The following is a 25,928-nucleotide window of genomic DNA, read 5'->3' on the forward strand; positions in this document are numbered from 1 at the left end:
CCTTCAGGTTAAACCAGTCTGACAACGCCAACCGGAGAGACTGACCTTGCAGCTGTAGACCTCCTGAAACCCGCACAATTAGCCGAGTCCTGGTCTAACACATCTCTTCAATAAAGTGTCCTTTAGCTCAACGTTGCTCATTATGATTATGTAATGCAACATGCAAATGTGCAACCCATTGGCTCTTTAGGACTGCCCTGAGCAGATAACATTTTGTATTTAACAGCTGTTACTTTTCTTGCTGGCGTGCTGGCTTTATTCCAGCACCCAGACCGCACAACTCCTTAATAAACAGTATCTTCGTGTGCTAAATTTGGCTCATTTGGATGCACAGCGGGTAAAGAACCCTGGGTTTGGAACAGGGACGTCGCTACAGAGCAGCGTTTGCCACAGCCGTGCACCACGACCACAGCGTTTGCTCCGCCGGCATTGCTCCCGTGGCCACGCTCCCCCAGCGCGACCCACGGCTGTCGCAGCAGCTCCAGAACGCACAGGTACCGCCTGAACTTGCTAAACAGATTTATTAAATAAGTGCAATAAAAATAACTTAGATGCTCAACCCAAGCGACTCTTTTCTCTTGAAATGATAGCGATAAAAGCTCTAGGCTTTAAATACCTTATCTGCTTATCCAGTACTTAGGGACGGCATAATTACATAATTGCTCTCCTGGGGTAGCGAACTCCAGGCGGTCACGTTAGCTGAGTTCCCGGCTGCTCCCGCTCGGCTCTGCAGGCTGGATGGATGAAAACAGCGTGGTTGGCATCCAGGCCCAGGACGGAAAAAGAGATCAGACAGAAAGAAGCCCACGCGGCAGGGCCGACGGTCCGTTCCTCCTTCAACACCACGTCCCGGCATCGCTGACTGAAGTTTCCTGAGAACTTGTGCGAGCCAGACCTGCCCCTGGGCAACAGTTTTGCTCTGGAATATTTTGCACAGGAACGAACTCCACGGTGTTTTTCACACCAGTGTGTATTTTGCCACTGCAGAAAACACAGGTTGTTTATTAACGAAAGGAAGCAGCCCAGCGAAAGCAGCCTTGGGAAGCGACCCTGGCGGTTCTGCTGTGCCCAGCGGAACCAATGGCTGTTCTGCTCAAATAGGAACCTGTGTCACTGAAGTAGAAATAAAAATACATATGTATTTGTTAAGATAGTCCTAGCGTATATATATAATCATTAATATATATATATTTGGAAGAGTTCAAGAAACAGTTTATATAAAGACTTTGAAAATACAAGCGCACTGATGTACCTGTAAAATTCAAACGCTTGTGGACAGGCTGCACGCAAACTATCAAAACCGCATTTTACAAAATCAGTGCTGCATATACAAAACAATACCGCAAATTCACTTTGTGGTAGAAAAAACAAAACTAAACAAAACAACAACAAAAAACCAACCAAAAAACCCAACCTCCAAAACTTCTCCCGTCACCGTGATCACTCCGTGCCCCACTAAGGTTGGTTTTTTTCTTTCCTTTAGGGGCTATTTCTTGGGGATATATTTCAGAATTAACTGTGAGATTTTAAAGCATAACATGAATTTTTACAGTAGCTCCATCGATACACACTCTCATTACACACCAGTGGGACTCTCACAGTTCAGCTTCATTCTCTTGTCAAGTGGACCAATAAGGCACTTAGTGCACGGCGCGGCAGCTGCTCCGTGTTCCTCCCACGCAGCGTCCAACCAGCCCCTTCGCTGTTGTCTTTGGTGCTAATTCTCGGCGTTGAGCAGCGCTCTGGGTGCTGCTCCACTGTATTTAAAACTCCAAACCTGACATATTTGCAAAGGCTTCCACAGCAAAACCTTTTTTCTTTTAGCAGAGTTGCGAGGAAGGATTTTGCTGGATGGAATTGTTTACCCGTTGATTGGTTCCAGCGTTTATCCACGCAGGATCAAACAAGTCCTTCAGATACCCCAGATGCACGTTTCCTACAGCCTGACAGGTATCTCCTTCTATCCGTGCACACATCGTTCACCTCACCGGCTGCACATCGGAGCCGATGAGTGATGGCCTTGCTGAGGTACCAACATCACCATCACACCGAAGGAACCCGTGTGAACGCACCGCGCCTGGTTTGCTCCTTGCATATCCGTATTTTCAATGGCATGCAGTCTAATTGGGATGAATTCTCTGTAAATGCGCTGATGCGATGCAGTACACCCAGCCAGCACACACAGTCTAACTTGCAACCTATTTGTCTACCACACGTGACTGATGGTAAGACAAAGAACAATCATTTGGACTATTACTTTCAGCATGTTATAAAGTCAATTTTGGCAGAAAACTACTAGCGATATATTCTGCAATTATTACATTGAAGTGATCAAGTAGTAGAGTCAGCTAATACAGGTATTGCTGCCCAAGCTTTCAAAATATATAACTGCAAACAAGTGCCATGCTTAGATCAAAAGAACAAATGCCTTTCAGCTCTGTCCTGCATGTCTAGTACAATTTCTGCATAGTAGGTTTCTTGCTCTTCCCCCCGATAAAGCCAAACCACAAATGCCTGCGGTGTTTGCGCCTCCAGGAAGTCCCTTACCGGACCTCAAACCCGAGGAACCAGCCGAAGGCCAACGCAGGAGCTCCTGGCGCCGCGCGGGGCAGCGCGGGCTGTGCCACAGCTCATGCGCATTTCTAACGTCAGTGTGTCTAGGAGAAACCACAGCGCTGCGCAGCCAGTAACGCCAACGCTACTGCACTAGGAAGAGCTGCTCCAGGCTGGGGAACAGCCCTGGGGAGTCAAACGACAAACAGGATGGGAGTAGCGCACGTGCTTTAAATAACTAATAATAACTATATGCCCAGTTATTAAGACAAAGGAGAAAATACTTGTCCTGTCATCGCTTTGAGTATGTTTTGCCAGTGTTTTTATTTGGGCCCCCTACTGGGGTTGGGATCTTGCTTCCTATAGAGGGAGGTCGAGCTTTTGCTCCTGAAGGACCTGGCTTCCTGAAATACAGGCCACCTAGTTTGCCTGTGAAGAGAAAATACAGATAGTTATTGCAAGCACATCTAGGCCCAGTCTGGAATTTTATCTCCTAGTTTGATTCTGGAGATATCTGAAGCCTGACTGAGCGATGCTAGTGCCCGAAAGCTGGCCGGCGCCCAGCCTGAGGCGCAGCCCGTGCCAGGAGCGGGGGGACCGAACCGGCGGGTTCCCCTTCTGTCTCCAGGAAGCTCTGGAGCTTTAGCTTTAGCCTGCAGCATTTCAGTTCCTTCTGACTGTGTTTCTGAATTCTAAGCAGCAGGAAATTATCCAGTGTTCACATTAGCAAGCAGTAATGACGAGGATAGAGACAGACAGACACGACTGTAGGTCCAGTTCAAGACTGGAAACTGCCGAGTTGGACCACATTCACTGACAAGAGCCGAAAGAGACAACTCCACAATTCTTTCCAGGAACTTGGGATTGTTGTGAAACGCAGAAGTGAGCAAAGCGAATACCAGAGAGAGGAGGTGAACTCGAGCAGGACCTGCGCACGCGGCGGACGCAGAACTCTGCAGTCTGGAGGAGGAGAGGTTTTGCATGCGACTGGCTGAAAGAGCTTTGGTGCTGCAGGCAGTGAAAATAGCTTGTTTGTTTAACTTCTCTGTTCAGGAAATAAAAGGATTTTGCATGTGCTTCATAAATAAAGATGACTGTTAAAAAAACACCTGACATCAGCATCAATTTATCTTTGCTGATGAAGGAGCTGCACAATCATAAATTCTGCCTAGCTCCTGGGTCTGAGCTGAAAAGGAAGAGCAGTACACAGCACTAACTATTCAATTCATCTTGTAATTAGGATCAGATTAGCATCCTCTGATTGGACATTAAAAGCTAAATCAGGCTCTCGCTTCCCTGTGTCAGCATTCAGGAGCTTTCCAGAACGTTAACTGTTTGGTATCACCACCGATTGTTCCTCACGGCCACACTACTGTGCAGAAACAAGACTGAGCTGATCAAACTCTCAAATACGCCAGTTTCCAAAGCCAACCGAGCTAATGCCCGAGTTTGGAAATTATTATTATTATTATTGAATGATTTCAAGGATTTGCTCCCTAAATCTACTGTAGTCTGTACCAGAGAAATCTCAGTAGGTTAAACAAACGCAAAACGCAAGTTGAACAAGCAATGAAGAGCCAGCTTGCTTTCCAGGCTGAAATACTTCAGTAAAGGTGATACGGTAAAAAACACAATCATCATTATCACAAAATTGTATCTTACCCGGCTGCACCAGAAGTGTTTTATTCATTGCGAACAACCTCCGTTGATTCAGTTTACAGCCATCGTTGCTCATGAGGTGAAACTTCCAGGCCTGCAGTCAATTAAAAAGAAGTTATCTAACAAACCCAGCAAAATTAGCTGATCTTGTATCTAGTCACTGTGTGCGCACACAGACTTTTCAAAGCATGGGGAAACGAGAGTTGCAGACAGATTTTATAGCAATAGCACTTTAATCTGCTCACTCATAAAAGCTTGAACACCTTACGACTTACTGAGTGGAACAGAAATTAATGTACCAATTTTTTAATATAACTTAAAAGTCATATCACACTAAAAAAACCAACAACCCACCATCCAGATGCCAGAAGTTGAAAGTGAGTGACCTTCATTGTGGCTTTAAAATGTTCTTAATTAAAAACTGAGTTAAAATCAGGAAAAAACATGGAAAATCTTTTCATCTATACATATTTTTAACTGAAACAGGGTGGGCACAACTACATGGTTATGAGAATAGTTAAAACACCCAGCAACCAGGGGTAGGAGCTGCTATTATAGAAAACACGAGCAGCTCTTCACCCAGACACCATCCGAGCGGGCACTGTACCTCCTCTCCCGGGGGGAAGTTGTCGTGGCACAGCGGGCAATGGTTCGCCACGTCTTCTGGTTTGGCAGCTGAAATAATTCCAAAAATAGTGTAAGAATGGCAAAGACAGGCTAATTTCAAATACAACAGAACTTGCGCAACAAAGAACATGAAACTACCCCATGGCTAATCCAGCTCCTACCCGATTATCATCGACTGCTCCCAAAGAAGCCCTGTGTTTAACCATCCACAGCAAAACAAGAGCAAAAGGAGTGGTGGGGCTTGACCCGCAAGGATGTGGTACAGACTCTGCTCTCCTCCCTTGTCCTCCCCATGTGCATTCACAGAAATGAAGCATTTCAAGCACTGGGAAACTCAGGCATTTATTCCACAAGTGTTCCCTCTGGAGGAGTCACTTAGATTCCTAAATCCACAGTCAGTACCTCAATAGCAGCAGTCTGACTTGCCAAAAAGACACAGCATTTGAAAGTCTGACTGACTCTTGCAGCTCAGCCTTCCTGTTGGAAAGTACTCACGATTGCAAGTCTTGCTCTTCAGATGTTTGGGCAACTCATCTTTCGGAAGGGCCTCGGAGCACCGGTGACACTTCCCAAAGCTGTCCTTTCTGTCACAGTCGGTCAACAAGTGCTCCGTCAGGCTCGCAATTTCCACCACCTGCAATGGAGCGAGAGGCGCCCAAGATTTGTATCGCATCCCATAAAGAAGGGCAGTACTCAAAAAACTGCTTACGTGAGCTTTACAAGTCTCACTTTCCAAAATGACAAAAGGTAAATGAAATTTTAGTCCAGTTAACACTGCTGCTATAACATAATGCTGCTCTTCTCCAAAAGCACTACCCGAGATCACACGGTTCTGTTCAGAATTCATCTGCCTTAGCACTAAATATCTTGTGGCACCTTAAAACCAGAATAACAACAGTGAATGTCTTGCAGCAGCTCTAGAAAGTTCATGCCCAACCTGTTTGCAGTGCTCACATCTGGTTAGCATGGGACAGTGCTTCCAGTAGTGCAGATCCAACCCCTCCTCTGTGAAGGATTCGTCCCTTTCACCACAAAAAATACATAAGCTAGGGAAAAAAAATACAAACATCAGTAACGTCACAGGCTGAAAGAGGTGAACCCCGTTCCCTTCATTATAAACTGTCCTGAAAAACAGCTCACATTTTGGTACAGCTGATTTTCCCTATGTAGTGCTGCCCTTCAGACAGGGCATGAACAGATACTACTATACCATTTATGGTAAATACACCTAAAAAGCATTTGTCACAATTTGTCACAATTTGTCACAATTCCAGAAGAGCACTGAGAACGGCTCCCTGGAATTGGCTTTCACAGCCCCAGAATTTCCAAATGTTGTTTCTGTGTCCTTATTCCACACCACACGTGAAAGCTACAACATACCCTTGGCTTAGTTAAACCGGCAGCTGAACATCAAACTGTGGCAATTTCATACCCCGCAAGCAACTACTCAGAAAACAAGTTCAAGGTCACGCTATCCAAGAACTTTAAAAATCAGCATCTAGGATGGCCCGGTGACCATTCCAAATTTGTTAGAAGAGACTTTCTGTTTAATTGTTTAAATGTTGAAGGTATTGGCTTTGATCTACTGGAGCAGTACTATTATCATTATTAGCCTGCAGGTTACACTAAGTGCTTAAGGTGATCAGAAGCTGCTTATCTAACTTACTTATCCAAGTAATTTGCAACAGAGGGATGATCATCTGGGCTCTCTGCTGCTGCGGGCGCTGGGCTTTCGTTCAGCTGGTAACCTGTACAAAGACAACTATTCAAACCAAGATCCCATGTTGGGTTTTTCTGCATCCCTAGCAACACTGCTTCAGCGGATCTCAGCGGCAACACCCCGACAGAAGTAAAGCATTGCGTGGTGGTGAAGCTGCACTGACAGACAACACTCCTGTAGGCAGCCGGGAAGCTACTGCTGCAGTGATCTACAGCAGCAAAATAGCCTGGGGATCATATTTACACATAACAGATGATCTGCCTCACGTTGGGGAGAGATCTAAAGCAGCTTCAAGCCGCGCCATGCTCTTTTCTTGTCATAAATTAACCGGTTTGACTCAGCCAATCCAAAGTACTCTGGCACGTTTTTAACTAAGAGAATTCAATAATCCATTAGGCATCTAGAGCGATTCAAAGGCATCTTGAAATATCTCTGCATCTCCTAATACTATTTGAAACTACCTACCTTGATGCTTCGGCTTCTGAAAATCAGATTCTTTCTCCTATGGAATGAAGAAATTTAAGTCAAACACTCTCAAATCCACCATATGATAGACAAAGCTCTTATAAGAAAGAGTCCAAATTTTATACTTAGGAATTTTTACTTTTTAGTTTCTAATGAGACAACAGCAGCGTTAGTGATCTAAGCCTGTGATACCTGAGGAAAAAAAGGCTTAAAAAACTAAAATTCAAACCCCCTAACCTTTCCAGCTTGCACTTCTGCTTGTATCTCCTTGAGAGCTGCCAGCTGACCCTGCAGAACTCTTATTTCTTCCTTCTTCTGTTTCTCTGCCTCTTCTGTTGCCGCCTTTCTCTGTGCCTGTCAGAAACACTCTTTCAATTAGGGAAGTTTTTGGACCGTCTGTCATATAGAAGAGATTGCAAAACACAGCAGCATGGAGCAAACGGTCAGTGCAGCACGGGAAACAGCCCGTGTGGCCAAAGGCCTGGGCTGCTGCAGGAGCAGCTCCCTCCCCAGCTCCTCTGCCCTCCACACACTTCCTCTGTGCCTGCCCTTTCCAGCATGAAATGGTGTGTGTGTATTTTCCAAACCAATTGCGTGTTATTTCAGCAGCACTACCTCTGTAGTCTTTGTAGGCTTTATTCACACAGTACAGAGAATGAACTGAGCACCAGCTTTTTACACTAAAGGTTGTTAACAACACACCTTCAGCTACCCTGCTACGTGTGTCGTTCTGTGTCTAACACAGCTAGGAGATCAGTACCCTGCCCAGTTCAACACCACATTTAAAGCAGCTACGTGTGTTCTACAGTCTTATTACGTACCCTAATTTCAGCTTCAGAAAGTTTACCGTCTATTTTAGCAAATCCATCAAAGAGTGACTTATAGAGAACACTCTTGCGAATGCTCGCATCATCTGGGGGAAGATATTCCAGTATAGCAGCCCTGTGCATCCTGTACATGGCGAAGATAATCCGCAACGCTGCAACACGAACTTCACAGACTCGGTGTTCCAAAGCTCCCGTTGCAAACTGAAAATCATAACAAAAAAGTTACGCTTCTCCTTTCCCACATGTTTTTTAGGGACTTGTTCATTAGTCTAAGACAATTACTCCACTGCATTGGGACAAATCTTCATACAGACAAGTTTATGCAAACACTTTTTGACCCAGTGATTCTTCTGTACTGGCATATTGCTGTCTCACATGGTCATGTGTTGTCACCTCCAAGAGGCTCCAGCTCTCTTTAGTAACTCACCAAGCACTCCAAACCAGACAAACCCTAATAAAACAACAACAGAAATCACTTCACGTGCTGCAAACTCAAGCTCCTACCTTCATGACGCTGCTGACGGTAAACCCAGAGTTCTCAGTTCCCATGTCTTTCAAGAGACTTTCCACTAATTCCACTCGACTCATTGCCAGGTGTGCTGGGGAGTTTGGCTTCAACGGTTGGACCAGATGAACTGGAACAATCTGAAGAGGTTTAACTTCGCTGCTCAGAGCCATTTCCTACAAACACAGAGAGGCAGTGTGTCCACGGGAACGCTAAGTGAGGAAAAGGAATGGCCTTTGCTAAGGAGAGTTATTCTCAGGCACTTATAACAAGTAAACTGGAATAAGCCTTCCAGAAGAAGCAGCTGCTTACTTGTTACTACAGCAGCCAGAAGCTGCTTGCAAAGGCTTTAATAACCCTGTTACAATTTTAGTTATGTCTCAAGCAAAAGAAGATAAGAACGTAAGAGTTACAGCAGCTGCCATCTCCCCACACTGTCCCCCACAACAAAGGTGACAATACACAGGTAAAAAAACACCCCAAAGACACTGAGCAGGTGCTACCACTTCACCTTCCCTATAGGGCATCAACCCCTACAGCAGCAAACTCTGGACTTGAAGTCAAGTCTGATTAGACATTACCCACCTGTGAGCTCAGTGACATTCCTAACGCAAATCAAACCCTCATTTGAAGAAAAACACCCACCTGAATAAAGGTAGAAGCCAAAAGGCGAAGACGGGATGAAGAGTCCCCTGTTCTAGAGAGCAAATTTGGAAGTGTTTTTTCCACACAATAAGAAGTTTCTAGTCTTCCTAGTTTATGTTTTGGTATATATTGGCTGATGATCATCTTCAAAAGTTTCAAGGAAGCTTGAAAAACCTAAGTTAAAAAGAAAAAGGAAACACTGAACAAAAATACCACACAGATCCCTGTTTTCATCCAATACTGTAAAGTCTTTTCTGTAGTTCTGAAAAAGAGCTGCAACAGGAATCTAGAATCTCTCAGCGAAGCTCTCAATGGAAGCCACTTCAGACACCTCTCTTCCAGAAAACCTGTTACTAGTGCTTAGGTGAAAGTTCCTCACTAGTGCATTTCTTATCAAACATATCTAACTTACTGAAGACACGATGTCTTTGATGGCTCTCCTCACAAGGAAGATGGCAGCCCTCAGCATGTTCTTTAAATCCTCCTTTGGAGTGTTTACTGACATCTCCATCAGCTTCTTGTATACGGCCAGTAAGGCGTCTTCTCGGTATGACCAAGTTTTGGAATATGCTCCTGAAACCTGAACACAGAACAAGTATTACAATATTAATTCAACATTTATATACAGAAACATCCTCAGAAGAACATGTGAACTCGGGCATGAAATCCCCAGGTGTTTTCCACAGGAATGTGGCTTTTATTAAAAGAGGTGTTTCTGCACATATATTTGAAACATGATGAGTGAAATGGACTAACAGGTCAGGCTCAGACACAGCAGTGGTTTCTCTTCCTCTGATAGGGTCCGTACCCTAACGCAGTCTGCCAGACACTATCCGCTTAATAGCTCATCAAGTGACCAATTATAAAAGCTATGACAACATGTAAAGATTGAAAAGAGGCACCCATATGCCCAAGGTCAAATTTTAATCTCGGATTTTTACGTGACATTTAAAAATCATATCAGTAGGTCTTTGTTGACGGAGAACGTATCAGATCAGCTCATCACAGATCACAACGCACTGTGCGTTTGTCTTGCCGTTCCTTACCAGAGCTTCTCCGAACACCTCCACGGCGGGGCTGGCCTCCCTCAGCGCCTTCTCCGACAGCGGCTCGGGCTCCCCGGCGATGCCGCCCCTCGGGGTGCCACTGACACCCCCCTCAGTCGCCTGTGCCTCTGGGTACGCCATCGCCGCCTCGGGCTGTTTGCAGGCAGCTGGAAGGGGTCTCTCATCATAAGGTAAAAACTCAACCTAACACAGAAGAGAAAATCTGCTATTCCAGAACTGACTTAGATACGAAGTTGGTTCATCACTACCTGAACACACTGTGATGCATTTTTCCCCTTTCAAAGCAGCTTCGCTTTACTATTAACCAAGGAACACCGCTCACATTTCCTCTGAGAAACGCTTCCTCGGAAGTTGCGGGATGGGTCACGGGAGGAGCAGGGGACCCGTGGGGCACGATGGGCTCAGCAGAGGCGAGATCTGCCGACTTCTCCTCCAGCAAAAGCTCTGCTCTCCACGGCTCTCCCGTCTGCAGTTCTGGGTGCTCACAAGGAGGGGAAGTTGTAGCTTTTGTGCGCTGCGGACTGATAGTAGAAATCGTAGACTCCAAAGGCAATTCAGACGTTTTCTGAATCTGAGGAAGGGAAGGAGATTCGTAAGGCAAGGCGAACAATGCACTAAAATCCCTGTTCATACAGCGGCAGCTCTGTCAGTCAACAAGACTCTGCTGCTTTCAAGTAAATATCAGGCCTAACTCCAAGATGTGTCATCATTCCCACTGGATGCAGCTTGATGAAACAATCAGAAATTCATTCTGTGTGGATGTGTGTGTGGAGAGATTATAAAGCTTCCCATTCTGAGAAAAATGTAAAACTGTATTTTATCACATTAATTCTGCATGATACCAGCCCTGAAATTGCGCAAAACATTCAGGATTCTAATGTCACTTGCTTGATACCCTAACAGTTTAATGTAACGTAATTTATGGAGAACTGAGCACGTTCATAAAATGCCACGTGCAAGTCTCTGGTCTGGGAAATCCACAACCCAAGGAGAAAACTTAAAACCCGTATGTTATTGTTATAAATACCCGTGTAACAACTCTTACTCCCTGAACTTATTTTGGTTGCTCGGCCATTTCTATTTACAACAGCCACATGCCAAAGCCTCCTGAATGAGGAATAACAGCACGCACCGTGAGCTCTGCGTCCAGCAGGCCGTGCAGCTCCAGCTGCCGATACACCCTCAGGCGGTACGATTCCATCTGCTGCTTCTTCTTTTTAGCAAGATCATAATCCTCCTTCTCTACGGCGTAGCGCTTCTCCACCTCATACCGGCCAAGTCGTTCTCCTACCTAGAAGATGGTACAACAAGCAGCCTAGAGTCACATTTCTGTACATACATATATGTCTCGGTATTTCCAACCAAGTTATTAAACCAAGCGATCTGATTTTAAAATCACTGTTTTGAAACCAGACTGGAACTCACTCTGACTCCACATAAAGGCGAGGGTGCCTGCTGGAACACTGCTCGGCTCAAGAGACAACCTGTCTCTCAACAATACCTTTTGCAAGTCCGCGATAGCCTGTTTGAGTTTCTTGGCGTAGTCGTAGCGCTCGTGATGGACGGCTTCGCGCTTCTTCTCATCCAGCCGGCGGATTATCTGAGCCACTTCTGGGTCCTGGTACATGTCAAAAGCCAAATCATCCAGAGGTGAAATGGAGTCAGGTTTCCTGAAGACATAAAATGAATAAGATAAGCTTTCAGCTAATCCAAAATAGACCAGGCTATATGTCTCCTCTTTTCACTAGCAGGGAACTAACAAGGTATGCAGACTGAGAACTACTTTAGACCAAGCAGACATTTTGCCAGGGTATATGCAAAAGAACATCCTTACCCAAGGTACGTTCCATCTAAGGCAGGATCATCTGATTTAATTCCCAGGTAGTGGTCTATCAGCTTCTCTCTGGAAGGCTTTATAAGGGGAAAAAATATCTTTACGCACATCCCTCAACATCAAGTGTGCATTCAGGACAGAAATTCTGACTTTCCCCGGTCAACACAAGGTACACAACTTTCAATATGTCACCAAACAGAAATATTGTAACAAGAGAATTCAAAGAGGCTGAAAATGCAAACATCCCAATTGATTATGGTTTAGTTTTTGTATCCACAAATGAGACTCAATTTCTGAGAGCTTTCTTGGAGATAACATTAAAAAAAAAAATTAAAAAATCAATAATGGCAGTTCTGCTACAGCACAAAAGTAGCAGGAGATGCATTCCAGTACCCCAGGAACCCCGGAACCGAACACGCGCAGCAACAGTAAAAAGACAGGAATGCTTCACACTTACAGTATTATCGCTGTCATTACTGTAGTCTGCTGGATCTCCAATAATATTTATAGCTACTAGGGCAACCTGGGATAGATTTAAAGAAAATGTAAATGCATAAGGTCATTACATTTGCCATATCTTATGAAAACTGAAACAAAAAACTGGAACAAGAAAATAGGAGCTGTGGTCTCCAGGGTGGTATGGAAGCAAAGGAAAGCACTAAGTGCTAAATGTACTTCATGCTTCATTAAAGATTTATTACTGTATCTACAGACCACATCGTAGAGTCATCAGCCGTTCCCTTTTCTGGTCTGAAGCACAAAGAGTCTCTGCAGAGCTGGGGCGGGTATCTGCTTGCTCTGCAGCGGGCTGGCTGCAGAACACCTCCGCTCCACGCCAGGAGCGGGTGGCTCTGCGTGGCCGCAGAGCTGCTCTCAGAGGGAGCGCTGTCTGCAGCACCGAGCCTGCCACGCGGCCCAGCACTCAGGGTGAAAGGCAGCAACGGAACGCGTGCTGGGCTTGTTTGCTCTGGGGAAGCTGCACACATTGGTCATGGTTCTAAGCCACTCATAACCTCTTATTAGTATTTTCTCTTTTAAAAGAAAACAAAAAAAAAAAAAAAACAGAAGCTTTCAACCAATGTTTTTAGCTTCTGCAATAAGGGAGCAGATTTCTATGCCTGTTCTGTACCACGGAAACTTCATCTAGCTCACCAAGTAAAGACTCTTAACTTACCTGACCATATAAGTTGTATTTATTGACATAATTTTTATGGAAAATCAGCTTCAGGTACTGGCCAACTGCATCCATATACACAGATTTTAACTCCCGTGCTTTGAAATCAGTCTTTTCATTGTCCGAGAGAGGGACATAACTGAGAAGAAAAATGGAACAAGTAAGCAGGGGAGATGTACAAAGACACAGCTGTACTGTGATAAGGTTTAAAACTCCCTCATAACGACAACAGTCTGTGCTGTCACCTGTCAAGGCTGATCAGCTGCATCACGACTCTTACACCCGCATCTTCAGCTTTGTTACAGATCTAAGCAAGTACAGACTCGCTTTACTGCTTGCAGCACCGCGTATCAATGTTGCATGCAAGGAATAATGAATATCGTTTGCTCCTGAGGCCTTTCTGGTTAAGGTAGTAAAACATTTGGAGCTTTTTGACTTACCCTAGTCTGTGGAACCTCTCTGACTGATAAGGAGCAAAGTATGCAGGCAAGCTTTCACTGATGTAGAACTCGATTTTGCTTGAAATCATGTACTGGTGAGCAAGCAACTGCAGTTTTCGTATTCGACATCTCTCCACCAACTGCAGGACAATCTCCTGTGGATACTGACAGAGTCTGAAAACACACCATTTCTGAATCATCTTTTGAAAGATGCTTCCAGCTTAATAACATTTACAAAACTTTCCAAAGTTACTATAGTCTAACTCAGCATTATAGATATTGTAAAAAGAAGCCAAACAGTAGAGCAGAAAAAATTGTGACTTTATTTAATCCATGGGATTAAAGTAACGTTTTGGGGATTGTAATCAGCTTGGTCTGGGATGCTGTGAACTACTCAGAACATGCAAGGTACATCTCCCACTTAAACCCACTCAGTGCTTTAGAACTACACCCACTCCCCTGCTCGCGGTACCTGGGCGATCGCCACCCGTTCACTGTCGGTGCGTGAACCATCAGCTCTTTGGCGCTGAACCCATCTTCGTGTCCCGATGAACTCACAACTATAAATCCGATCTTGTGTGGCATCCTGCAGAGGCCAGCGAGTCAAAGCCCTGATGTTTCAAGCTTAAGCCAATCCCTGGAAAGACAATGAAAGAACACTGAGACACTACAGCCAAAGAATTAAATCCTGCGGCCCACCAGGTCACTACCTGATGGCTACAAATCTGAATTTTCTTTAATTAATCTTGGCACCATATTCTTATGCTGAGCATTTTACCAGTAGTTAGCGAAACACAGGTTTGGCTAACTTGTGCAGCAGCTTGCTAATGAACTCAATTCAACCTGTTAACATGAGATGGAACTTGAAACTATTTGAGTGCCAAAACACGCACAGGAGCAACCTGTGCACTCGGACCAAGGGAAAACCCGCTGATAAAGCAGCAGAGCAGCCATTCGGGCCAGCGCTCCCAGCCGGGCTGCCCACGGGGCCGGCAGCGCAGGGGCACGGCCGGGCAGGACAAGAACAAAGGCCCCAGGCCGCCGCTCCCCACCCCGCACTGATGTTGTGCCATTAATTTACGCCTCTCCCCTCAGCCACAGGCCGAGGCCCGCAGGCCCCGGAGGGGTGACGGCCGGGCCGCGGACAGGGCCTCCCTGCGGGCGGCCTAGCGCACGGCACCGGGCTGGCGGGGCCTGGGGGAGGCTCGCCCGGCCGGAGGGGAGAGAAGGGGAGAGGAAGGGAAAGGAGGAGCGGGGGAAGCCGCGGGGGGAGCGGCCGGGCCCGGCCCCCGACTCACTTGCCTCAGCGCGGCCGCACCGCCCGCTCTCATGGCAACGCCGGGCCCGCCCCTGCGCATGCGCGGCCGCCCCAGCCGCCCCGGGCGCATGCGCGGCGGAGCGGCCCGGGAGCGCGGCCATGGCGGAGCCGCTGCGCCCGTTCCGCCTGCGCGGCCGCGGCAGCCCGCGGAGGTTCGGGGTGGCAGCCGGGAGCCTGCGCGCGCTCCTGCGGAAGGGCTGCCGGCTGCTGCAGGTGCGCGCCGGGCCCGGGGCGCGGGGCCGCTGGGGGGGGCCCGCCCGGCCCTCACCCGCCCCGGGGGCAGCTTCCCTTGGCAGGCAGCCGGCTCTGCCTCTACGAGGACGGGACGGAGCTGAGCGAGAGCTACTTCCGCGCCTTGCCGCCCAACACCGAGCTGGTGCTGCTGGGCCCCGGAGAGACCTGGCGGGGCTGTGAGTGCGCGGGGGGAGCGGGAAAGGGACCCTGGGGAGCCCCGTCTGAAGGGCTGGGCTGGGCTGGGCTGGGCTCCCCGGTTGGAGAAGGACAAGGAACTAGCGGAGGGAATGCGGTGGTGGCTGAGAAGATGCGGAGCGGTCTGGAGCATCTTTCCGATGAGGAGAGACGGAGAGAGCTGGGGCTGTTGAGCTGGAGAGGCTGAGAGGGATGTGATCAATGGGATCAATAGCTCAGGGTGGGTGTCAGAGCATGGACCAGATGGTTCAGTGGTGCCCAGCGCCAGGGTGAGGGGCAGCGGGCACAGACTGAAGCACAGGAGGCTCCATGGGAACATGAGCAGAAACTTGTTTGCTGGGAGGTGCCGGAGCCTGGCCCAGGCTGCCCAGAGCGGGTGTGGAGTCTCCTGCTCTGAGACATTCCAACCCCCTGGGATCCTGTGTGATCTGCTCTGGTGACTGGGCTGGGCTGGGGATCTGTGGAGCTTCTGAAACCAAACCAGGTGGGCAGGGCCTGGGCACAGCCGTGTCCCCCCACCCGCTGTCCCCCACCGCCGCAGGTGCCAGCGACATCGCGGGGCTGCTGGCCGCGCTCTCGGGGCAGCAGGAGGCCGTGGTGGCGGCGGCGCGGGCGCTGCTCTCCGGAGAGCGGGCCCCCGGCAGGCAGAGGCTGCTGGCCGATCTCATCCACAACCTGAGCGAAAACATCCTGGCTGAGGACAAGGGGGACGACGAGCAGTGGTTCGAAGGTACCGGCTGTCGCCCCGGGAGCTGTTGAGGGGCAGCGGGTCTCTGCTCTGAAGAGTCGCTTCTGCCAATTTGACTGTTCTTAGAGAAAAGTAGTTTAAAAATCTCGAGTCCTTCTGGCTGGTGTGATTTGGTACCTGGTCAGGGATAAGTTATCACAGTAGCAGGCAATTGTAAGTTTCTTTTGAATAGATGTGTATTTACTATCAGAAAATGGTAACAAAAGCAGTGTTCCCTATTGTGGTATCCAAGCTTGCTCCAGAATACATTTTTCTCCATTAACATAGGCCTGCATTTACAATCTTTTAACAGTTTGCTAATCATATATTGATAATTTACATGCATCAGCCAGCTAATCGTTACATTTTCTTGATACTCTCTTTGCAAGTTCCGCCCCCCATTCCTAAGTCATCGTTTCAGTTCCTCCTGAACAATTTGGTTTTGTTTTCACAATCTCTTGGTGTTCTGTGTATGCACATTAATGAGAAACATTTAACAGCTCTAATACCAGCTGCTGCTCTCAAAGCAGATGCTCTGCATCATCCTTTGAAGTGCTAAGAGCAGGGTAGTGTTGAACCAGTAAAACAGAAGGGAGAAAGAAAAATAATCTGTGCATGCTGAGCTTGTGCAAAGAAGTTAAAACGCAATCTAACTGCCTTTAGGTCTCCAGTCTCGTTTTAAGAACAAATCGAGCTACCTGCGATACAGTTGCGAAAGCAGAATACGAGGCTACATGAAAGAGGTAAAAGTTTCTGTTGAAGTAACTTATTTTCAAGCTTCTAGTGAAAATAATTCTATGCCCACATATATAAAAAATGCTTTTACAGGGCAATGTTGGTTGTAGAAAAGAGCCTCAGGCTGCTATAGGCACTAAGGAATGATTTGGGTTGTTCTCCCTCCCTCCCAGGTTAGCAGTTTTATTTCACATGTTGATCCTACAGCAAGAGACGCATATAAAGGGATAATGGACCTGATGTCAGACAAGCTGAAGTCTGCGAAGTACAACGGGTGCTACTTTGACAGGAGGGAGGCGGCGGTGCGGCTGTGCACGGCAGAGGGCTGGTTCTGCTGCCAGGTCAGCGCCGGGGGCCGTGGGGCAGGGCAGCCGCGGGACTGGTGACAGCACGGGGCAGGGAGGCGGTTACTGGGCCGATTGTGACGCGGGGTCGGGTCTGGCAGGGCGGCAGTGTCACAGCTGCCCGCGGTAGCGCCAGCAGAAGGGCTGCGCTGCTGACGAGTGTTCCACCCTCACTGCAGCCGTCGTGTTTTACAGGGGCCTTTCGACAGCGCCGACTGCCCGTGCAAGCATTCCATCAACCCCTACAGCAACAGGGAAAGCAGAATCCTCTTCAGCACCTGGAATCTCGATCACGTGTATGTATCAAGTATTAATCCAGACCTACCTGTTCCGTGCTCCTCTTAGGCAGGCGAGGCGTCCTGAAGACAGATCTCAGTGTTGTCCCTCATTCCTGCTCTGCCTCTGTTCGGGTTTTCTTGGTGCGGAGGCACACTCCTCCTTGCGTTAATCCTTTGTGGAGACTCCTCTCTGACAAAACCCCTCAGACCCATTTTCAGGCATTGTGCATTTGTGAAGCAAACAGAATATGCTAAACTGATTTCCTCCTAAACCTAGTTATGGTGGAAGGATTCAAATTCTGCCTAAAAGGAAGATAGAGACTTGATTATTACGAAAAAGCCTTTTGATGGCAATATTGTTTTCTCTTTTGTGTACTGAAGAATAGAGAAGAAACGTGCTGTCATCCCAGAACTGGCAGAAGCTGTCAAAACACGAGCGGGAAGGGAGGTGAACTGGGAGTACTTCTACCAGCTGCTGTTTACCGTGGAGAATTTAAAACTTGTACATATTGCTTGCCATAAGAAAACCAATCATAATCTCAGCTGTGACAAAACTAAAATTTACAGAGAAAGGAAGCAAAACCACAAGATTTTGTAGTGCTCTCTCTGAAGTGACTTCTGCTTTTTTAAAACTAACGTCATATGGTATGATTCTTAAATAGCTCTAGTTTGTTAAACAAAACTGATTTAGGAGTCCCTGGCAAAAGAGACTTGCTAAGTAATTCAAGTGCAGCCTCACAAAGCGTGCGTTCACGTGGCTCCCAGTTCTGCTGTCCCGCGCTCTCGCTGACTGCAGCCGACGGCACTGCGGAGCGCCGTCAAACACAGCTGGAGCCAGCGCAGAGAGATGAGGCCGCAGCCACCCATTACGCCCTATGAGCTCTTTCTTGCCGTGACGAATGTAGGTCCAAATCTCACAGTACAGAGAAATGAAACTCAGACAAAACATTTCTTAAAATCTAATGCGAGGGGACTTGCGGGTTCCTGTTTCTCGGTGCTGCGTTAGGTGCGCGTCTCCCGCAGGGAGGCCAGGCCACGGCACGCCTTTGCTCTCACCGCCTCTGCTCTCTGCCGGCTTCCCCGCTGCTTTCCCTCTCCTTCCAAAGAGTTTCTGCCTCTTTAGCTTGAGTTTGCTTAGGAAATACAAGCCAAGGTACTGTATAATGATCATGTTCACTTGGTGCTTTAGAGAATATTGCTCTGCAAAACACTTCTACCTCAGGTAACAAAATGCAAACAGATCAGTTTTTACTTGATTTTTTTTTTTAAATATCAGCTGATAGAAACTGAACTTTTAGTGACCATCAGTGTAAATGATGTGATTTTTTTTTTTTTTAATAAAAACATTACCACCATCTTTCTGTGTGTGTATGTGGAGGCAGCGGGGCAGGAGCGGTTCACCGGGTGCAATACGGTGTGGCCGATACAGGCCAGACTGAGCGCAGGGAAACGTGTTAATGAAGGGAGAGCGAGCTGCGGGCTGCGGTGCAGTAACTGGGCTGTGGGAAGAGCTCGGTCGTGCCCCACGGCGCTGCCCTCGTTCCACCCCGCACAGAACCGCGGTGCCGCAGCGCTGCTGGGCCAGCCCAACCTACCGCGGCTTGGAAACACGCGAGCTTTACCACACAGAGTATTGATGTACTTTAACCAAACCAAATCCCCGTGCCAGACATTTCAATACAAAACGAGATTTCTAATAGCAGAGCACTGGACTGATCCCTCCAGATTGCGTCACCGTCACCGAGGTGGAAACCGGGCTGTTTGGGCGCTGGGGAAGGCACCACCACGAAGGTTGTGATGACAAACACAGCGTGGTCTGCCTGGCACACCCATACCAACCCAAAATCACCATCTTACACAGTGCTGAAACCACAAGGAATGTGTGTGTGCAAAGACGTATTTGCTAGAAAGAGACAGTAGCAAATATGGCATTGAAGGAAAGCTGGGAGAGCTGCCTCAAGATGGAGATGTGCTGAAAACCATGAATATGCTATTAAAAAATCAGATTTTTCTGTGTTACGAGATTAGAGTGAAAAGGAGCCAAGAAATATCGTTGACAGAAACAATGCATCAGCTGGAGTGGAAATGCGAATGTATTAACATGTCATGCATATACAATTCGTTTGGCTTACAACTTCTGAATGTTTAACAGCCTATAGCTGTAGAAATTAATATTTATTTAAACCATCTGCTGATAACATTTTCTCTATATTTTTAGAAACATAGAAAAAACTATTTATAACAATAAAGATCTGGAAGCTTATTGCATAATCACACTTTCAAAGAAGTATTATCATAAACACTGGGTGAGTTAACAGTTCCTGAAGTCACCTGAGGCTGCTCAGCATTTTCTATAAGCGCCAGCCAGAATAACCAGCTTGGTGGACTGACCCACATCCCCAGGTATCGATACCCGTCCATCTCCCCAGGCCAACGCCGACAGCTTTCCTTCCTCCTTTATCACCACCTGCGTATTTGTTTATGAAATTCCTATTCACACCCCTTAGAAGTGAACAGAAAATACCGCACAGGCTGCATTACGCAGCTGTTCCAAAGGCGGCGCCCAGGGCTGCGCTGGTGTCACGGGGGTTGTTCAGAGAACTGATGCGCAATAAAACCGTCCTGGACTTGCAGAGATGAACACTGCTGAACTCACACTGACAGCGTGACACGCCCTGGGGTTGTTCCTAAATATTAGTGGTAAAATGATAAACTACAATTTTTCTCCAAATAACTGAAAATTCAGTAAATATCTGCCCCAGCTAATGGTGGGAGAATTCTGTATCTGCCGACTCCAGAGAAACAGACTCTACCAGTTTTCCTCTCAAGAAAAGGCAAACGCTGACACCTTATGTTAGTGACACAGCCAACCGTCATTATGTGCTTGCAAAGAAAAAAGGTTTCATTTATTTACAGTTTGTTGTTAGACAACATCCTCTTCCTCCTCCTCCTCGTCTTCCTTTGCAATGAAATGCAGCTTTCTGAATTCTCGCCTGCTCATCCTTGTTCTTGGGAGGGCAGCTGCTGGCAGATCCTTTAAAAACAGAGAGAATGGTTGAGGAAAGGCTGTTGTGGCAAATGGCAGAACTCCCACCTCTCCACGTCCGCACATTTCCACATCGATACGTGAGGCACCAACACGCCTCCATTCCCAAGAATGACGGTAAACACAATTAAGAACCAGTGACCGGGGAAAATCTATTTCAACAGAATAACACTGAGTAAAAATACCTATCTTATGGACTGGATCAATAAAATCTAAACAAGAAAGATTTTACATCTGAAACTAACTTGCCTTGGCAATTAATATCATCTCTGAGGCAAGCAGTTCTATCTAGGGGACAGGGATATGAGTCCAGATGTCTACCAACACTGGCCTACAATTTTGAGGCTAACCTACTTCTGCTGGAAGATGCAAGACTGAAGCGGAACAGAACTGAATGTGCGGAGCGAGCAGCCATCATCCCACCTTGAGGAACTCGCCATCCCCGAAGAAGCGGTGCACCGGCAGGGGCTGGTTGCTGTCCTCATCCAGGAACGCGCTGTTGTCCGGCTGCGCGGGCTCCCCCGGGACATCGGCGTCGGAGCCGGAGCCGTCGGAGCGCGCGCTGCAGCCGCCGTCCTCCTCCTCGCTGCCCGCGGGACCGCGCGCGTCGCCATCGCCGTCCATTCCTGACGCGGTGCTGCTGCGTTTCACCGCGTGTGGCTCCACAGACACATCGCCTTCCTCCTCCTGCTTGCCTCCCTTCGCCTCTGGAACGCTTTCACCTCTTCCCTGTTGAACTACATTGTGCTCTCCTGGATCTTCTGAGCGTTGATCCCCGTCAGGTGTTCGAGGTGTTTCCCCCAGTGCAGCAAGGTTTTCACTTCCACATGCAAGCCCTTCTAGTTCTGAATTTACTAGACTATTTTTTTCACACTTTAGCCTCTTAGGGGGTCGTCTGTCAGACACTTCGCGTGACGAACACTGTTAGAAAAATAAAAATAACACCACTGTATGTTTTAGCTGCAAGGCTGGATGTGGAAGCGAGGGGCTCCATCGAGCCAGGGGAACCTCATCCAAACCGCATCGCTGAGAAAAATAAAGAGTAGAAAGTGCACATGAAAAGATGCAAAGAGACGCAGACAGCTTACACAAAACCACATCCATCTCAAAGCATAAACGTGGCTAATCACCATTTTCACATTTTCTTAGGGGTGCTGTAGATGGCAATTAATGGAGCAGAAGGAACCATCACCCCGTTCCGGCACGATTTAAACAGGAACAGACCCCAACCCTGGCCCTGCAGCGCACAAACGCGCCCCGCGCTGTATTTCTGCACACAGGCGCCTAACAAAGTGGCGGGAAGGTAGGAAAGGCGAAGAATTTACGAAATTCTCGCGGTAATTCCCTCATGGCGATGCTCAGTTTGCAGCTGTTAACCACAAGCTGCCCCCCCCCCCCCGCCGCCCTTTCCCCCGCGCTCCTACCGAGCTCGGCCGGCGGCCGCAGGCGGGCGGCGGCGCGTCCCCCGCGGGCTGAGCGGCGGTGTGCGGGCACCCGCTCTCCAGAGCCGCCTCCCCATGGCGCCCGGGAACCCGCCGGGGCTCCGAGCGGCCGCGCTCCCCGCCGCCGCCCGCCGCCATCTTGGGCCGGCCCGGCAGCCCGCGCTCGCCATCTTGTGGAGCCGCTCGCCCCGGGGCAGCCGGGCCTCACCGGGCCTGGCACCGCGAACCGGCCGGGCAGCGACCCCGCCGGGCCTGGCACCGCGAACCGGCCGGGCAGCGACCCCGCCGGGCCTCACCGGGACCGGGCCCGGGAACCGGCCGGGCAGCGACCCCGGAGGGCCAGGCCAGGTGAAGGCCCGTCCCCACTCTGCCCATCCCACAGAGCTCGACTGAGGGCCCGCAGGCAGCGTTACGTTAAAATAAGCTTCAACAAAGCAAAAGTAGAGGGGCTCGCCTCCAGATCTCCCTGCCGGGCTGCTGCCTTTGGGGAAAAAAACAAATTCTGCCTGATTGCTGTATGGGTCATAAACATTTCAGATCTCTCGCTTCCCGTTGTGTCTTCCTTGAGGAGCGACGCGCGCCCCGTTAGAAGATGTGTGGCCAGGGAGTTATTATTCAGATGTGCCTCTCAGTTCGCTCCCACAGTCCTCGGGGAACAAATTATGTCAGTAACTCAAATCCCTCTTTAACTTCAAGGACTCTGACGCTAGCAGATGAATTTCTGTGTAGCAAAGCAGCCCGACACCTAGATTTAAGTATGTAATTATCTCTGGTGATTTGGCTGGGGGAGGAGGAGGCGCTGGCCGGGCCGGCAGCGTCCGCAGCGGCGCCCGGGGGCTCCATCCGTCACATTGAACTGCAGCTCGCCCTTCTGTTAATTCAGTGCTTTGAGCACGCTGTGGGGATTTTTATAATTCTGTCCGGCTGAGGGCACAGGAGCTTGTTTTTTATAGCAGCCTTTAATGTTCCGGCTCAGTGCAGAGCCGTAGCGCGAGTCTCTGTGGTTTGAGGATATTACCTGTGCTCCTCAATCCAACTTAGCTGATAAAATGCTTGTCCGTTCATCCTCAGCTTAAAAAACATGAGGAACAATTTAAATTGCAGAAGTAAGTGGCAAGAATGTACCTATGGGAACATTCAAGTACGACACTTTTGCTCAAAAGCAGAAAGGGTCCCCGTAAGCCGCGGCGGTTCAGAGACGTGTGAGACATCGCTCTGCGATTCCTGTGGTGCTCAGGGCTCCTCTGAGCTTTGTTCCTTGGCTGCAATCATTCATATTCTCCTCCAAAAGCTCCGACTTGCTCCGCTCTCTCACAGCGCTGTTGCTTGCGGCCACCGAATACAAATGGTTGTTTTTATTGGGCAGTGAAAACTTTTAGTGTCTCATAAACAGAAGAGGACCAGGACTGGCTGAAGAGCAGCGTTTCTGCAGCTGGAAAACTCGGTGGTTGCTTTAGTTTCCTCAATGGGCTGCGAATAGTAAGAAAAAGATAATTTAGACAATTTCAATAAATACTTCTCACTGTATGTTTCTTGCATGCCAGGGCTCCCTCACGAAGCTCTTGTGTCCCGGCCACCGCTCTGCCCCCTATAACCACAGCACTTTGCGGGCAAATGGTGGCAATTTCGCACCCCCAGATGTTGCTGCATTTTCTGACGTCCGGCCGCCGTCTCTCTGAGAACTGAGCCGTGTGCGGGGCAGAACACCCGGGGTGCAGGTGAGGATGCGGATCCCCCCGACCACCCACGTCCCGCAGCAGCTCCCGAGCGGCTGGAAACGCTGCGCAGGGACCACAAACAGCCCTTAAAGACAGTCAGAGCAGCCCAGACTATCGACACTAAATTCACGTTGCCATATAAAAGACGACTTATTTTCAACACTATTAAAAAGTGTTTTTTATTAGAATCCGTTGTCTAAGCAGGCAGGAAAAAACAAACAGCAGAATTTGTGATCTGCCTCCTTTTTCTGCAAGCTGGCTGCCGGTACAGAGCAGCAGCTGAGGAGCTTATTGAGCAGGAAGGGAGGCTGGGGCTGTGAAACTCGATGTGTAAATGAGCTTCTTGCAGCACTTGTCTCTGCGCCTGTCACTTGCACCAGTGTCCCTGTCTGTTATAATCCTCCCAGTTCATTTGGCTAAACATTAGTGACATGCTAGGGACAGCAGCCAAAAAAAACTGTTGCCTGTAAACAGACTGGCTGTTAAGTGCTGAACGAGAGGTCTATCAAAGCGAGCAGGCAGCCAGCAGGAGCACTGGCTGCTCTCTTCCTGCTATGGGAAAGTTATTTTTAGTTCAGGTGGCTGAAATTCTGCCTCATTAGCAGCATCTGGGCGGAAGCAGGAGGAGGATCCGCTGCCCAGTGACGGGCACAGGGACCTTCGCTCCCTCCCAGGCCGCTGAGCACCATCCTGCCCGCCGCGCACCAGAGCGCGAATCCGCACTACGGTCTTGAAGTCGCAACTTTTTAGTTGTTGTTCTCCCCCGTTAAGTGCTGTTGTCGTTCCAGCTCAGGTAACGACAGTCAATACTGAACTGCTGAGTTTGGGCTCCCAGAACTCTGTCTCCTGGACGAATTTCCGATGGGTTGGTACCCCAGCTAGAACCCAAACATTCAAGAGGGTCTGTAACCCTCTGATGCAGCTGCCCGGAGCACCTTTGCACCCCTCAAATTGAATTAGAGCTTCATTTTCATTACTGAGGAGCATTCACACCAGGAAGTGGACAGCCCTGACATAGAGATAACAGGGACTGTATGATACATAATGAAACTTTGTGAGAAATCGCTTTGAGTCTTATTTTGGATTTCTTTCTAGAATCTTATCAAGAACCAAATGTGGAAAGCCAGTATCTGAAGAAATTAATTAACACAGCTGAGCAGAGTACATAGGCTTTGCAAGAAAGAGCAACAAAGATAAAAACTATGAAATCCATTAATTAATTAAAAAAAAATTATGGACATGAGAGAACCCGTGTGGAGTTGGATATTGTAATTCGTGTCTGGGTGCACATACCCCATTTTTGTAACAGTCTGTAGTGCTTACACGGCAAATCCTTCCCAAAGCACCCTGCAAACACCGAGCAACGCATTCAGGGCACCCGGTTTGCCCAAGGTTTCCTGCCCTTGCAAAGACCTTAATTGCTTTGAGCAGCGCTGATTTTGTAAAGGGTTTCACAAAATGCAAGGAGCTCCTTCCCAGCACAAAGCGTCCCACTGAGAGCAAATCATTACCCGTGCTCCAGGAATCTGATTACACGGACTGTGGCAACTTAGCCCTGCCGTTAAAACGCAGAACGGCAGCGCGCAGGAACCTTTTCCTGGCTTAAATTAATAGTTGCTTTAGCTGCCGCCGTGCAAACAAGCAGCCTCTTCCCACCGCTTGTTTCTTCTCCCTTTGCGGGGATGGTGGTTTAATTTACATCAGCGGCTGCGGCTCCGCTCCTGTTCAGCTCGGGCTGACGCGGGGGGTCAGTGTGGGACTGGGGATGCGGCGCCGTGGCCACGCGTGGGTGGGGGACGGGACACTCGGCGCTTGGTGCCCTCCTGCGGGAGGCCCAGGTGCCCCTTTCTTCCCCATTTTCTGTGCAGGGAACCGCAGGAGCTGTCGAGTGCGGCAGCTTGAGAGCTGCTGCTCCCCACAGGCTCCGTCATAAGCAGCTTCTCCCTGTTTCATACAATCACAGGATAGTTTGTACTGAAGGGACCTCCCCAGCTCCCCCCTGCCATGGAAGGGACATCTTCAGAGCTCAGGCTGCTCAGAGCCCCGTCCAGCCCGGCCTGGGGTAACCCAGGGATGGTTCATCCACCACCTCTCTGGGGAAATTTGATTAAAAAACCACCAAAAAAACAGGGATGCTGTTCCTCCATCCTGAGCCCCAGCAAACATCAGGCTTGCCTAGCCATAAACTAGATTTTCTACCAGTGACAGGTAACATTTTGGTAAATGTTCTACATTATTTAACATTGTTTCTTTGGGAAGATTAAAAATGCTTTGAGTAAATGTGACTCTCTTCCATACACACCTGACAATGATAGAAGATGCTGTTTTACACAAGGCTCATTAAAAATAAAACCACAATGTTGATTTCAGCAGCT

The 25,928-nt window shown here is 48.5% G+C and overlaps 3 protein-coding genes across 10 annotated transcripts; 1 reads left to right on the top strand and 2 right to left on the bottom strand.

Moving 5' to 3' along the window:
• Positions 1-505: 505 nt before the first annotated feature.
• On the bottom strand, positions 506-14,867 carry CEP104 (centrosomal protein 104). 5 transcript variants are annotated; one of them, XM_082069733.1, is made up of 22 exons: positions 14,819-14,866; positions 13,989-14,153; positions 13,517-13,690; positions 13,077-13,215; positions 12,360-12,425; positions 11,903-11,979; positions 11,570-11,738; positions 11,201-11,359; positions 10,391-10,639; positions 10,048-10,251; positions 9,414-9,581; positions 9,002-9,175; positions 8,356-8,532; positions 7,846-8,052; positions 7,262-7,378; positions 7,025-7,061; positions 6,506-6,587; positions 5,777-5,885; positions 5,335-5,473; positions 4,820-4,887; positions 4,216-4,306; positions 506-734 (listed from the first exon to the last, which is right to left on the bottom strand). In XM_082069733.1, exons 2-22 carry the CDS (start codon positions 14,099-14,101, stop codon positions 691-693), a joined length of 2,763 nt encoding a protein of 920 aa, XP_081925859.1. In that variant the 5' UTR covers positions 14,102-14,153; positions 14,819-14,866; the 3' UTR covers positions 506-690. The 5 variants fall into 5 exon arrangements, with proteins under 5 accessions (XP_081925859.1, XP_081925858.1, XP_081925856.1 ...); XM_082069732.1 differs by having other exon boundaries at positions 506-2,982; XM_082069730.1 differs by lacking the exon at positions 506-734 and adding an exon at positions 2,992-3,598 and having other exon boundaries at positions 14,815-14,867.
• Positions 14,868-14,901: 34 nt separating this feature from the next.
• Positions 14,902-24,780, top strand: DFFB (DNA fragmentation factor subunit beta). 4 transcript variants are annotated; one of them, XM_082069575.1, is made up of 8 exons: positions 14,902-15,047; positions 15,118-15,244; positions 15,805-15,993; positions 16,654-16,733; positions 16,899-17,066; positions 17,265-17,365; positions 21,543-21,696; positions 24,649-24,780. In XM_082069575.1, the coding sequence occupies exons 1-7, from the start codon at positions 14,934-14,936 to the stop codon at positions 21,562-21,564; spliced, it is 801 nt and encodes a 266-aa protein (XP_081925701.1). In that variant the 5' UTR covers positions 14,902-14,933; the 3' UTR covers positions 21,565-21,696; positions 24,649-24,780. The 4 variants fall into 4 exon arrangements, with proteins under 4 accessions (XP_081925701.1, XP_081925698.1, XP_081925700.1 ...); XM_082069572.1 differs by lacking the exons at positions 21,543-21,696; positions 24,649-24,780 and adding exons at positions 17,729-18,074; positions 18,288-18,704; XM_082069574.1 differs by lacking the exons at positions 15,805-15,993; positions 21,543-21,696; positions 24,649-24,780 and adding exons at positions 17,729-18,074; positions 18,288-18,704.
• LOC309448222 (UPF0688 protein C1orf174 homolog) lies at positions 19,423-22,023 on the bottom strand. The gene is made up of 3 exons (XM_082069576.1): positions 21,818-22,023; positions 20,817-21,314; positions 19,423-20,381 (listed from the first exon to the last, which is right to left on the bottom strand). Exons 1-3 carry the CDS (start codon positions 21,971-21,973, stop codon positions 20,271-20,273), a joined length of 765 nt encoding a protein of 254 aa, XP_081925702.1. The 5' UTR covers positions 21,974-22,023; the 3' UTR covers positions 19,423-20,270.
• Positions 24,781-25,928: the final 1,148 nt, after the last annotated feature.

Source organism: Streptopelia decaocto (assembly GCF_964273445.1).
Source record: "Streptopelia decaocto genome assembly, chromosome: 20".
NCBI lineage: Eukaryota > Metazoa > Chordata > Aves > Columbiformes > Columbidae > Streptopelia > Streptopelia decaocto.

Excerpts from the sequence above, each read along its gene's own strand:
- CEP104 (XM_082069730.1), bottom strand. The coding sequence starts at position 14,101 with ATGCCACACAAGATCGGATTTATAGTTGTGAGTTCATCGGGACACGAA. Across the intron at positions 8,533-9,001 it reads TGGCTTCTACCTTTATTCAG|GAAATGGCTCTGAGCAGCGA; the intron begins GTGGGTGTTTTT and ends CTGTGTTTGTAG. Across the intron at positions 5,474-5,776 it reads GATGTGAGCACTGCAAACAG|GTGGTGGAAATTGCGAGCCT; the intron begins GTTGGGCATGAA and ends GCTCCATTGCAG.
- DFFB (XM_082069572.1), top strand. The coding sequence starts at position 14,934 with ATGGCGGAGCCGCTGCGCCCGTTCCGCCTGCGCGGCCGCGGCAGCCCG. Across the intron at positions 15,245-15,804 it reads CGGAGAGACCTGGCGGGGCT|GTGCCAGCGACATCGCGGGG; the intron begins GTGAGTGCGCGG and ends CCACCGCCGCAG. Across the intron at positions 17,366-17,728 it reads ACCTGGAATCTCGATCACGT|AATAGAGAAGAAACGTGCTG; the intron begins GTATGTATCAAG and ends TGTGTACTGAAG.
- LOC309448222 (XM_082069576.1), bottom strand. The coding sequence starts at position 21,973 with ATGGCGGCGGGCGGCGGCGGGGAGCGCGGCCGCTCGGAGCCCCGGCGG. Across the intron at positions 21,315-21,817 it reads GCGGCCGCCGGCCGAGCTCG|TGTTCGTCACGCGAAGTGTC; the intron begins GTAGGAGCGCGG and ends TTTTTCTAACAG. Across the intron at positions 20,382-20,816 it reads GGGATGGCGAGTTCCTCAAG|GATCTGCCAGCAGCTGCCCT; the intron begins GTGGGATGATGG and ends CTGTTTTTAAAG.